Below are 12,845 nucleotides of genomic sequence, written 5' to 3'. Positions count from 1 at the left end.
GACAGATAGATGTGGGTGTTAGCGACATTGTCAGTATTCTGGTGATTGTGGAGGCAGAGAGACAGGCAGGTTGGCAATCAGACAGGCAGAAGAAATGACAGCAGACAGGTAAACAAACCAACAGGGCAGGGACAGACAGACAGACAGAAAAACACAAATATTGACAAGATAAACAAAAGAGAGAGAGAGACAAGACAGACAGAGAGACAGATTAAGAGACTGACGATCAGACAGACAGACAGACTGACAGACTGACACAGACAGACAGTAAACAAGTCTAAAACCCAAAACTGGCCGACTGTCCTGTGACGGTTGTGGTTGCTTTGTAGGGTTTAGATATTCCAATCATAGATACAGATTTTTGAGAGTAAAAAGAAAATACATTAAGTTTGTCATCATCTCTAAAACCTGATAGTGCTCTGGTACCATCAGCCAAGGTCTCCAAACATTATTTTTTTGAGAAGATGTCCTGTTGGTCTAACTTGGAATCCACATAGGAAGCGAGACGTGAGCAGCACGTTCTATCTGTTCAATCCACACCGACTCCAACCTGCATTCAGCGTCTTTGTCCACAGAACTGGCCGTCTGTCAGCAGTAGCTCCTGACCAGCGGCCGGCTAACCTGCCTTCCCCAAGCTGTCTGACAGCAGAAATTTACTGAACCAAAACAGTTTTCATGTTGGCTCCATGGGAAGAAATCAACAGTGTTTGTATTTATTGATTTATTGATTTTATTTCCCAGTCCGGCCCACTGTAGCACGTGAGGGGAATCTGCCTGTAATGAAACACGCGAGCTCACAGACAGACTGGAAGCCTTGATCAACCGATGTAGATACCGTTAATAAACAAAACACATATACAGCAGGATATTTGTGTAATTTAAACAGCTGTCTGTGCAGATTACGCTTCACTAAATGCGATAGAAACAGTCTCGGAGCGTAAAAAAAGAGAGGGTGTCTCCGTGAGATGTGCTTCACTTGCGCGTGTCTTGGAGTCAGTGTGGATTGATACATTTAATAAAATGGAAAAATATCTGTTCAGTGAGACGTGCGAGTGATGGACGTCAAAAATGCTTCTAAAAACGCTTTCTATGTGAATTGGCCATAATTGTTACAGTACTTTGTGCTCTGCAGAGGTGAGGCCAAGTCATTGTTTTTCAAGTTGCAGGTAAGTCTCAGTTTCACAGTAAAGTCCCAAACCAAGTCATAATCTCTAAATTTTGGGATTCAAGTCTGTTACAAGTCATAAGGCATTTTGCACCCCATTTAATACCATTTTGATACGTAGGCATGAAGACGTAAATGCTCTCTCATCTTCATTTTATCTACACAGCCTTACGAGAGACACTAAAGAGGACAACAAAGACCTAAAACTGAGTTGCGGTTGCACATGATATGAAAAACAACCTACATCTCGTAGGTTGTTTTCAAGACAAAATTAACTAAATCAGCTAAATAACAAACAAAAATAAGCAGCAGTTTATGTGTTTTCCATGAAATCAATGTCATTACAAGCTCTTATCTCACTGTACCGTGTCCATTTCCTTTTTTTCGTACTGAAAAGAATTTAAAAACTGAAAAAACTGCTCTTCCTGTTGGCAATATTTGTCTTGTGTCTGAAGATATCGCTGCTCCAGCCAAGTAGCCTCAGGTCTTTGAAGCCATAAGGCTCAAGTCCAAGTTTCATCAAGAGTCACTGGTGTCAAGGTCAAGTCCTTTTGATTTTATCTAGTCGAGTTTGAAATCACTGAACCCATGACTGGTCCAAACCTCTGCACCAGAACATCAGCATCTTCCTTCCATGAAATTGTTAAAAATCTGTATTTAGTTTGGTTTATGTGACCAATGCCAGTGTTTTGATTAAATGCTGAATATTTCCTCCTGAAAACTATATATTTTTAATTTTTTTTTTATTTAAAACCAAGAAAACTGAAATCATGAAAGAATATGCGTATTTAAAAAAACACCACAGTTTGCACTTGTGAGTATTTATCATTTAAAATGTGTAAAGTCTTGATCAGTGGCCACATCCACCAGCAGCGGGTGATGACAGGGATCAACTGAAGCTGTTAAATTAATAAATTCATATCGATATCACTGCTCTGATTGGTCTAATTTCCCACAAAAACAGACAAAACAGGACACCAACATTAACCCCACACTGAGCGTCCCCTGTCCAGAGATTCAGAGTGTACCTGAGAGGCGATCCTTTGGGTGTGGCCACTCCGTAGCCTTTCGAGTCCAGGTTGCCTCCTACTTTCATGGTGTCGCAGGGCTTCCTCTGCTCGATGTACTCGTTCATGGAGGACTCCAGCAGGTAGGCGTACTTCCCCTTCGACTTTCTGACTCGGATCACACCCTCATTGGTGTTCTTGACGAACACAGACGGGTCTGCGCTCCGCATGTACGACCACATTTTCTCGAAAACTGCGATCTTTGACCGCTAAAAGTTGGAGGAAATAGTAAAGACAGAATAATTATAAGGGTATTATACAGTACTGTCATTGAGCATGAAAGGACAACCTTTTTACTGCTTTTTACTTTGAGTCCCGATTACCTTTCAAGAGTTATATAATGCCGGCAAAAATATATTGACGTGAAATAAAAGGAATGCTTTGACAGGCCTAGCTTAGTATAAAGACTAGAAGCAGGGGGAAACTTCTGGCTTAGCTTTATCAAAATGGAAAAAAAACAATAATAATAATATATGTGTATAGTACATTTGTATAAGATGATAGCATATATGTATTTTCTCAGACAAAAAGTATATAGAGTGTATATAAATAAATATATAATAGTATTATAATGTCATTCATTATCTGTTTATAGAGCAGCAAACTGTGGGTGTCCACAGAAATACATGAATTAACACTTAAATCCACTAACAACTACATTATATTGTGGTATAACTATTTATTAACTGTGTACATACTGATGATAATAAACAGGGTTTAGATTCAACCTGTTTTGGACTCTTTTTGATTGAAGAAATTCAAAGAACGCAGCACTTTTTTCCATCTATCCCAGAATAACAGCATGTTCTATCAGACCTCCAACGCAGCGCAGATTGGAATAAATCTGGTTTAATAAAAAGTAAGAAGAACAATGTGTCCTCACCCTGAAGAACTCTTTTGTGGAGCCTCCGTCCAGGGTCCCGTAGGCGATCTCTGTCTGCTTGGCCAGGTCCTCTGCACTCTCTATGGGCGACACCATCCTCTCCACAGTGAGGAAGGCTGCCAGGTTAGCTGTATAGGAGGAGATGATGATGAGGGTGAAAAACCACCAAACTCCTCCCACGATTCGACCTGAGAGAGACCTGCAGAGAACAGGAAGGGACGAGGGAAGAAGGAGACAGATCAATCAGCAGCTTGATTTTTTTAAACTTTTATTTAGCCAAGATAGTTTTACTGAGAGAAAAGCTCTCTTTGTCAGAAAAAAAACATTAAAACATCCTCTGGCAACCGAACCACAAGGACAATATTTTATCTTTTGGCTCCTAAAGCTGTTATTTTTGGAAGTTATGTTACAGCACGTCATGCATATGACAGTAAAGAATAAATTTGATTTGATGATCAGTTAATCTACCGATTATTTCTCAATTCATCATTTTGTCTAATAAACAACAATGCAAGAAAAGAGAGAAAATTGCCCGTAATAATTTCTTAAAGTCCAGGTTGTTTGTTTTGTCGGATCAATGTTCAAAATCTAAACATATTCAGAACTGTCATGCACAACACATAAAAGCCTCACATCACATGAGAAGCTGCAACAAGTAAATGTTTGCCATTTTTCCTTAAGAAATTACTTAATTGATTAACAATTAACAATTAACTTTATGTTGATCGACTAATCAATGAATCGACTATTTGTTGCAGCTCTGCTGTGTATTGTCCCTGGATTATTTTTTTACAACAGGGCGTTCTTTTTGAAAATGACCACACTGACCAATTGAAAACGAGAGTCTCATCTACTGATGCATATACAGTATGTATGATATGATGTGATTTATTTATGGATTGCAGACATAAATCTAAAACCAAGAGATAACATGTTAAAGTGAAAACACTGATTTTCATCAAGATGTTAAAAGACAAAGACGCATAAAAAACACAAGACATTCAACATAAAACTAAATAAAATACTGAAAGCCAAAATCAACAAACATAAAAAATAATAACGCCAACATCAAGAAAACCTCAAGAACAATTTGATGACAATGTCATTGAATATTTCATTATAAATATGAGACCCTGTTCCATAAATAAGCCTCTTTCATTTTTAACATGTGGATGTGTGACAGAAAGCTGCTCCACAACATGGCAGCAGTGTTAAAAAAATAACGTCTGACTACATTATTTACTTCACATAAACACACACTGGTCCTGGTAGGTCACTCAGGTCTTCCGACCAGGACCTATGGGCTGTCCCTCGCTCGCGGCTGAAAACCAAAGGTGATCTTGCCTTTGCATTTGTGGCTCCAACCCTATGGAGCTCTCTTCCTATACATATACGGTCAACAGTCTCTGTAGAAGCTTTTAAAAAACTATTGAAGACCCATCTTTTTAAATTGGCTTTTGTGTCTTCTTGAGTTTTGAGTGAATAAACTTATTATTATATTATATATATTCATCTAACGTTTCATACCTCAAGCAGTCTGTGAAAGCTCTAAAACAGTGGGTGGTAAAAATGTAAATTTCTTAGCACCACCACTAGTAAGACTGTGAGAAAAGATAAATCATCAGGATGTTAATTGTTGTAATAAACACTTTCATATTGTGGCTTTAATGAACTCTAAAGCCTGTGGGGGATGTTAGACTTTAAAGGCACATTGAATCACTTTTGAGTCGAGTCAATGAGTTGTGGAGGAAAATAAGTCTTTTACAAAGATGAATATTTTTTTACACTCTGAAAGAATGAACTAATTCAAAGGTAGCACACTGATTCCTAATTGGATTAAAATTCATTCAAGGGCACAAAAATTATCTTATATACCACCGCCTGACTACCTGTCACAGTTGGATACACACAAACACACATCAACAGTAGATCAGAGATCACAGTCTAAGCAGAGAGATGCAGGTCAGGTGTTTTCCGTCTCTGTGACTGCACAGTAGGCATCACCTCCCAGTAAACAAACATGAAAGAGGATCAGGTGAGAGAGGAAAGGAGACCAACATTTTTGTTCACGAGCGGAAAGTCAACACAGGTCGATCCCTCTGTGACACGCGTGGTGATATTCCTGCGGCTCTGATGGAAAATAAACAAACACATAAAATCACGTGCGAACTGCTTCTAACCTTCTCAGTGTTTTGGCATCATGACAGAATAATATGCTAATGTGCTAAGTTCAGCGGAGAATGACTTGCTTATGTGCTTAAAGAAAGAATGCCAACTAGGGCTGCAACTAATGATTATTTTCATTATCGATTCATCTGACGATTGTTTTCTCGAATAATTGTTTAGTCTATAAAATGTCAGGAAATAGAGAAAAGTGCTCATTATAATTTCCCAAAGTCAAAGGTAACCTATTCAGATGTTTTGTCTGATTAACAGTCCAAAACCCAACAGTTTACTATCATGACACATAAAAGCTTCAAATCCTCATATTTGAGAAGCTGGAACCAGCTAATGTTTCACTGAAAAATTTAATAAAATGATTATTCGATTATTAAAATAGTTGCCCATTAATTTTCTGTTTGATTAATTGACTAATTGTTTCAGTATAACAGTATAAAAATAACAAGAAATAACAAAAAGCACGACATGCCCTGTTTAACAGGTGAAATTAGAAATGAAGACCTGCTTCTCTCTGTCACTATTTGAGTATCTTAATAAGATAATAATGTTCCTGCCGGTGTTGCTGTTCTCTCTCTATTAGTGTCTGATCAGGTTGAACACATTTTAAATTGAGTTTAATTTTCCCTTCATATCACGTATCTGTTTTTATTATGAATCATCAAGTTCAAGTAGGTTTTCGTAGGTTTTCTAGTCTGTTGCATATTTTGGATTGATAGTAAAGATCCTCAAACACACACACACACACTTTACCTTTATGTTACATGTACAGTACATGATGTACGTATAAAGAAACATGACTGTAACATCACTTTAATGAGGTTACGAGGAAAACACACACACACACATACACACACACAGTGCAGTTGATCCAGAATAGAAACAGCCTCAGGCCTTCCCACAGAAGTAACATACAACTAACCCGGCAGTATGTCACACAGCATTGTATGTGTTTCATGATAACGTGTGTGTGTGTCTCCATTAATATGTTCTGTATGTCTCTGATGGTTGTTTATGTGTGTATCTCAGTTCATAAAGCTTCACGTGGTTCTTTATACGTTGATGTCTGAGGGTTAACTCTTGGGTTAATAGTTAATAGTTAGGGAATCAGCCGTCTGATTCGCTGTCCAGCTGGACACCGCAGTGATGATGCGCTGGACACCGCAGTGATGATGCGCTGGACACCGCAGTGATGATGCGCTGGACACGGCAGGCTGTCGAGAGCGATTCCCTCTGTTGGATCGGGGATCCCCTTTTGTTCTCAGCTTGACATTTCCCGTTGCACCAAAGCTCAACTTTCTGTAGTTTGTAGTCATCCTAATCCCTTTTAAAGTTCTTAATTTTGGTAGATTTTTATCTCCGTTTTAAGTTCTGCTTTGTATCTGATCAGTTTTCAATATCTGAGGTTTCAGCTAACAGCTCAGTTTTCACAGTTTGTATATAGTCATTAATCCTAGAAAGGTGATCAGTAGCTTCTTGGATTATTAGTACCGTAAGACTTCACACCATGTATCACAAAAGGCCTTGTTGTCCCGTCCAACAGTGGGTGATAGTTTTGTAATTCTTAGGTCCTGTGGATCTATTTGTTACGTAGGTAGTCACTGAGTGTTCATATTCATATTCCTATTCAATCTCAAAAAGATGTTGGATTTTTTTCTGTAGGCCATTAATCGATTCAGTCCCTCCGCCAAACCAAGAGTCTCTTACGATTATACGTTCATAGACATCCCTCTGTGAATTCAAGAGTCCTGCAGAGGTTTGTTCCTGGGTAGTGGTGTTATGGAGTATCTTCGTCGTGAGTGCTGTTTAAGGTAGGTTTATGAGTTGAAGGAGGGTAATTATACGTACATCATGTTGGTGCAAGGCTATTAGAAAGCAGCATCAATGAAAAACACCTGCACACTTACTCTGAGCAACACAATCTGATCAGGACAACGTTTCGATCCTACTTGGATCTTCGTCAGGTCAAAATGATTTTAAAAATGGAAAAACGATGGGTTGAGACAGTAATAATTTTGGGTGTTTACAGAATTAAAGTGTGCCTCAGACGTCAGCATCATGACAGACCCGTTATGTGTTTGTCCAGGTGTCCTACCTTGGGGAGATGTCACAGCCCTGCTGCATGAAGGCCCCAAGCGAGAACCAGAGAGAGTTGAAGATCCCAAAGTCATTGGTGTATTCGGGACTCTCCTTTTCTTTCTGCTGGTTCTGGTTCTGGACCTGAGCCTGTGAGAACCCTGACAGATAAAATAATATCATAGTTAGATTCATATCATGTGGAAAACAACAGTTTCACATGTGACTAGAACGAAAATAAAGAAGATAAAAGCGTCTGTGATGAGGATGACGAGGATGGTGAGATACCTGGAGAGTGAGTGAGTTCAGAGGAGGAGGGAGGCAGAGCTCGCCGGGAGGTAGAGGAAGGCAGAGTTTCATCTTCATCATCTTCATCCTCGCCCTTCCACTCATAAGGACTGAACCGACTCACCTGACACACACAGACGTCACCAGCACAAATTAAAGGTAATTTTCTTATAAATAATTCTGTTTACTATTAAACTGAGACAATTAACGGATCAGTCTATCATCAGAAACTTCAAAGAAAGATTTCAATGTGAAGATTTGTTTCTTTTCTCTGTTATTTATCAGATTAAAATTGAATATCTCATCAGTTTGGACTCTGGGGAACTGACAGCCATCTTTCACTATTTTTTCCACATTTTGTAAACTAAATGAGTAATCGATTAATTGAAATATTCTGATAATCAACGGGTGCAGCTCCTCTGTTTACATTTACCTGCCTGTTTTCCACACAAGACACTGTGGAAGATATTTACCATGACTGCCTCTAATTACAAACGCAATTCAATTTAGTGCAATATTCATTAGGACTAGAGATGTAAATGAGGTAAAGTTAAGTTGCATTTATTTGTAGAGCAAATTTAAAAAACAGCAGGTGTTCACCAAAGTGCTTTAATACTACTGGAACTGGCGTAGAGTTGTGAAGTTGGAGCTGTTTCCTGAAGTTAAAGTCTCATTTTCACATTGATAGTGTTGATGACTCACAGTTGGAGCTCTTCTACTGCTTGGAAGCATCCAATCACAGACCTTCAAATTCACACACCAGTAACGGCAGACGGTAGCTAAACATTATTTTGTTGAGAAACCAGATTTTACAATCGGCAGTTTGAATCAATTTATTTTCAGATTTTGGTCAGTTGTGGATGAATTTAGCAAATGCGGTGTCGTGTTTTGTTCTTAACTTCAACAAAGATGCATTTTGATTTCATTACCGCTCTGATTTGGCCTCCGACTGGTTTCTTCTCCATAGCAACGGCAACCGAGGCTCATGGGTAGTGAAGTATTGTTAGCCAAAGCTGTTGAGCTTGTCGGGTTTCTTTGAGGTGTAACATCGAGGATAATTTGAGGATAATTTCTGTTTTGCCTTGTTCCATCATTTAATAACTAGAGACTAAAGCCATGCATGTATAGCAGTTATATCTGTATATTTCCATCTCCTCTTAAATTAATTTTCACAAAATGTTTGATTCTTTTGTTTTTATCTTTTTTGTTGCATTCAAGGACATCCAGGATTTAGGAGTCAGCTTCAGATTTACATTTTACTTTTCAGGATGTGCTTGCTTGTTTGTCCTCCAAGTTTAATAATTTGTCAGCATAATGCAGTATTTTAGTTGATTAATAAATTATGCCAAAAGGCAGAGACTATTTATTAATGGACTCTGTTAGGGGGGGGCATTAAATGTTATATACATATTAAATGAGTTTTTTGTATTTATTCATTCATTATATTATTGTGATGTTTGACATGCTACTATTAGCTTAGCAATATCCATCTCACATGCACTAATGTACAGTTCTATAGCATATTAAGATCATTGAACAATGTATACTCAGCAGATAGTATTATAGTTATGGTTATATTATGCTATTCATAATTTGAGTTATATTTTAGGTATTCTATTTACCGAATCCTTACCTACCAACCTCATTGTTTTTGTATATTGATTTTCGTCCAGTAGCTGCTCTAACACTTTATTCCCTTAGGATTAATAAAGTATTCTATCTACCTACCTACCTACCTATCTATCTATCTAATTATCTATCTATCTATCTATCTATTTATGTTTCATGAGAGAAATTAAGAATAATATAAATTCTAAGATGACAGACAAAAGACGATCATAAACCTCTAAACACACACATCTGTTCAGTCTCAAACACACACACACACACACCAGACCTCACCAGGAAGAGCACCACGCTGACTCCGATGTAGGCGAACACGATGCACATCCAGATCTCGTAGGCAAGCGGGTCGAGGAAGGAGAAGACGCCCGGTTTGGATTTGGTGGGTTTCTTGATCATGATGGAAATTCCCAGAGACATGAAGGGTTTGGTGAAGTCGATCACCTGCTCTCGCACCAGAGTGATGGTGAGCGGAGCGACAGCGACGTCGGCCTTCTGCAGAGAGAGAGAGAGAGAGAGAGAGAGAGAGAGAGAGAGAGAGCAAGCTCAGATACAACACAGGAAGGTTTTAATCACTGGAGTTCTTTTACAGCCACAAACAGACATGGACACAATTCAATGTTTTTCTTATTTTCCTTCATGTCTCCTTTTTGCTCTTTTCTGTTCAGTTTAACTGCAGTGGACTGAACTTTCAATAACTGCACATTCTTTGCTGACGTTGAAACTTTTCCAGCTCAAGCAGACACGTTTTGCTTCACATCATACTGTTTATATACAGACGGGTGACAAATTAAAGGAAAAACCGGTCCAGGTCTGAATGTTTGATCCATACAGTGAGGGGATCTATCGACTCTGTTATGCTTTGGGGGGCATTTTGCTGGCATGGTTTGGGTCCACTTGTCCCCTTAGAGGGAAGGGTCACTGCAAATCAACACAAAGTTGTTCTGAGTGATCAGATTTATCCTATGATGAAACATCTCTATCCTGATGGGAGTGGTCTCTTCCAGGATGACAATGTCAATTCACAGGACACGAGGGGTCACTGAATGGTTTGATGAGTATGTAAATGATGTGAATCATATGCTATGACCTTCACAGTCACCAGGTCTCAACCCAATTGAAACCTATGGGAGATTCTGGACTGAGGTGTTAGACAGCGCTCTCCACCACCATCATCAAAATACTAAGTGAGGGAATATCTTTATGGAGAATGGTGTTCATCAGCCTTGGCATTGGTTCTACAAGTATCTGGAACTCTTCTGGAGGGATCAACACGGGTTGCACGGTCCCACGGGACCCACCGCAAATCTTGCGGGAGTGGGCGGTTTTAACTCTGCTGCAGGCGGTCAAAAAATATACTGTGGGTCCCTGGATTTAGGCAGCGCTGCAGGCTGACTCTCATAGAGCCGGGCTGAGTGCTCAGTCAGCGCTCCTCCTGATGCTCCCTGACACCGCTACTTGCCGCTGCTCCTCCTCCTCACATACACACACACTCATGAGCGTGCACCACCGGCTGCTGCAACCTGCTGACTTCACCTGAACAAGCAAGGAACAGAAACACCAAACAATGCATGCATATTGCATTATGCGATACTGCAGGTTATTACTACTTTTGCACTCTTTTAGGAGGTAACAGAGGAGTTGCGCGTCATCATCCTTAGGAGCACTACTCAATTCAGTTCAGTTGCTCCTGATCAGTGCGTTAAAAGACACACGGAAACTAAAAAAAATAAAACAACCTCAGCAAAACAAACAACCACAGCCAACAACATACGTTCTAAAATGATAAGTAGGCTAAAATAAATACAATGTAATTTTGCCCTAGAACAGACGTAGCCTACTTATTGCATGAGAATAACTGTAATTATTGGACTATTATGAATGTAATTATGCCCTAGAACGTAATTTTGCTATGTTATTACCGTAGCAAAAAGTGTCTCTTTATTAATACTACGCAGAAAAATAATGTGTTTTCCCTGGAGGATGGGAGAAGACACTAAATCAATGCAACTCTATTATGCGGGCATGAATGATCAGAATGTTTGTGGGTGTGGGCAGGAGTGGACACATTGCAAGAGCGAGCAGTAATGGTCAGAAATCCAGCGGGAGCAGGCAGGAGCGGGATTAAGGAAACAGTCCCGCGCAGGGCTCTAATTTGTACATCTAAATCCTGTTTTCCCTGCCCAAGTATCTGAGGCTGCAGATCTCTTAAATCACTACTAATCAGTCTGCTACAGTGCACCAAGCCAGACAACAAACTGTGACAGCAGAAGCCTCTCAGTGTCTGTGATCACCAGCCGCCACTACTAATAAGTATTGTCTGTATCACAAACCTCCGTTGTTGTCCAAAAACTATTAACCCGTTCAAATCCGTTGACTACTCCAATGGACATAACTTTTTTAGGATGTCTACATCCATGATTACTGTCATCTGACTCCACTCATATGCACAGACTTATTTGATTGGATGTCTATAAGCCAATCACAGCCTTCCTCATCATCTAAAGTGGACTGCAGTAGAGCAACAACCCTTTTTTCAGCAAGCCTCATGTTTTTTTTATTGAAAAAAGGTCTCTGAAGACTATTTTTATTGTCGTTTTTAACTATTAGGTGGTTTCTCACATTCAGATTCTCTAGTAGAAATCGACCGCTAAAATATTTTTTATGTGTTTGGAACATAATTGGGTATTGGGTGACGTGTTCTAACCCTAACCCACCCTAACCCAACCCTAACCCTAACACAACCCTAACCCTAACCCTAACCCTAACCCTAACACAACCCTAACCCTAACTCTAACCCTAAAACACTCACCGCCACTGAAAATAGTCCCCAACAAACTACAGTGACTATCTGTTTTAGGACAAAAATGTTTTTTTCTGATCCACATCTGTGGTTCAGGTCCAGTCACACTCACCCCGTACACCAGCTCTCCCACCATGCCATTCCACATCTTTGTCTCAGCATCTCTGGCGCCGTACTTGCCGTCACCCACCAGCTGGAGCTGGTAGGTGAAGCCAACGTGTTTGGCGATCTCTGAGGCCAGTTCAGCACAGTAACCTTCATATTTCTCATTTCCAACAAACTGCTCATGGTTCTTCTTCAGCATCATGTAGGGAGCTTCCTGTGAAGAGACAGTACTGTTACTGCCAATTTACTTTTATTTATAGGTTAAATATCAACTAGTTAATATTATGATTCCTTCATAATCACTTTTTTAAAGTAGCTATAAACTACATTTTCTATCATTACAATCTCAGCAGTCAGTGTGTAATGTGTTGGTTGTGGCTCGTAGTGATGAAACTACAGAGAATTATCAGTGACTCTGCAGCTCCTCTCGGCTTTACGGAGCTTTATAGTGAGTTTCAGCTTATTGTTTATCTGTTTGGCTGTAGCTTTACTGTTTTGGTCCACTCTCATTGCTCTCATAGCGTCATTTTCAGCAGCAGCAGGCAGCTGTTTTCAGAGAAAAAGATCTAAAAAGCCCCTGTACACTACCTGCTCAGCACCAAACGGCAAACAGTCACAGTTAGCTGTAGACTAGCTGGTGAACATAGTGGAGCATTT

General features: G+C 39.6%; 1 protein-coding gene across 3 annotated transcripts in view; it reads right to left on the bottom strand.

The window, feature by feature from the left end:
• The window catches only part of LOC137195972 (glutamate receptor 1-like), a 102,889-nt gene that overhangs the window by 19,579 nt on the left and 70,465 nt on the right, over window positions 1–12,845 (bottom strand). For 2 of the 3 annotated variants that reach the window (XR_010931188.1, XM_067608707.1), the window contains exons 10-15: window positions 12,196–12,402; window positions 9,560–9,775; window positions 7,658–7,781; window positions 7,389–7,530; window positions 3,116–3,314; window positions 2,194–2,441 (exon numbers count right to left, since the gene is read on the bottom strand). Coding sequence is in view for 2 of the 3 variants with exons in the window: in XM_067608707.1 (XP_067464808.1) it covers window positions 2,194–2,441; window positions 3,116–3,314; window positions 7,389–7,530; window positions 7,658–7,781; window positions 9,560–9,775; window positions 12,196–12,402 (1,136 nt within the window). In the remaining variant the exon portion in view is untranslated. Of the gene's footprint in view, window positions 1–1,402; window positions 1,406–2,193; window positions 2,442–3,115; window positions 3,315–7,388; window positions 7,531–7,657; window positions 7,782–9,559; window positions 9,776–12,195; window positions 12,403–12,845 lie in introns of all 3 variants that reach the window. The other variant, XM_067608708.1, reaches the window with a different exon arrangement.

This window comes from Thunnus thynnus, chromosome 13 (genome assembly GCF_963924715.1).
Source record: "Thunnus thynnus chromosome 13, fThuThy2.1, whole genome shotgun sequence".
Classification (NCBI taxonomy): Eukaryota; Metazoa; Chordata; class Actinopteri; order Scombriformes; family Scombridae; genus Thunnus; species Thunnus thynnus.
Note: the sequence above shows the minus strand (reverse complement) of the source record. Positions and strands in the feature narration are given on the sequence as shown.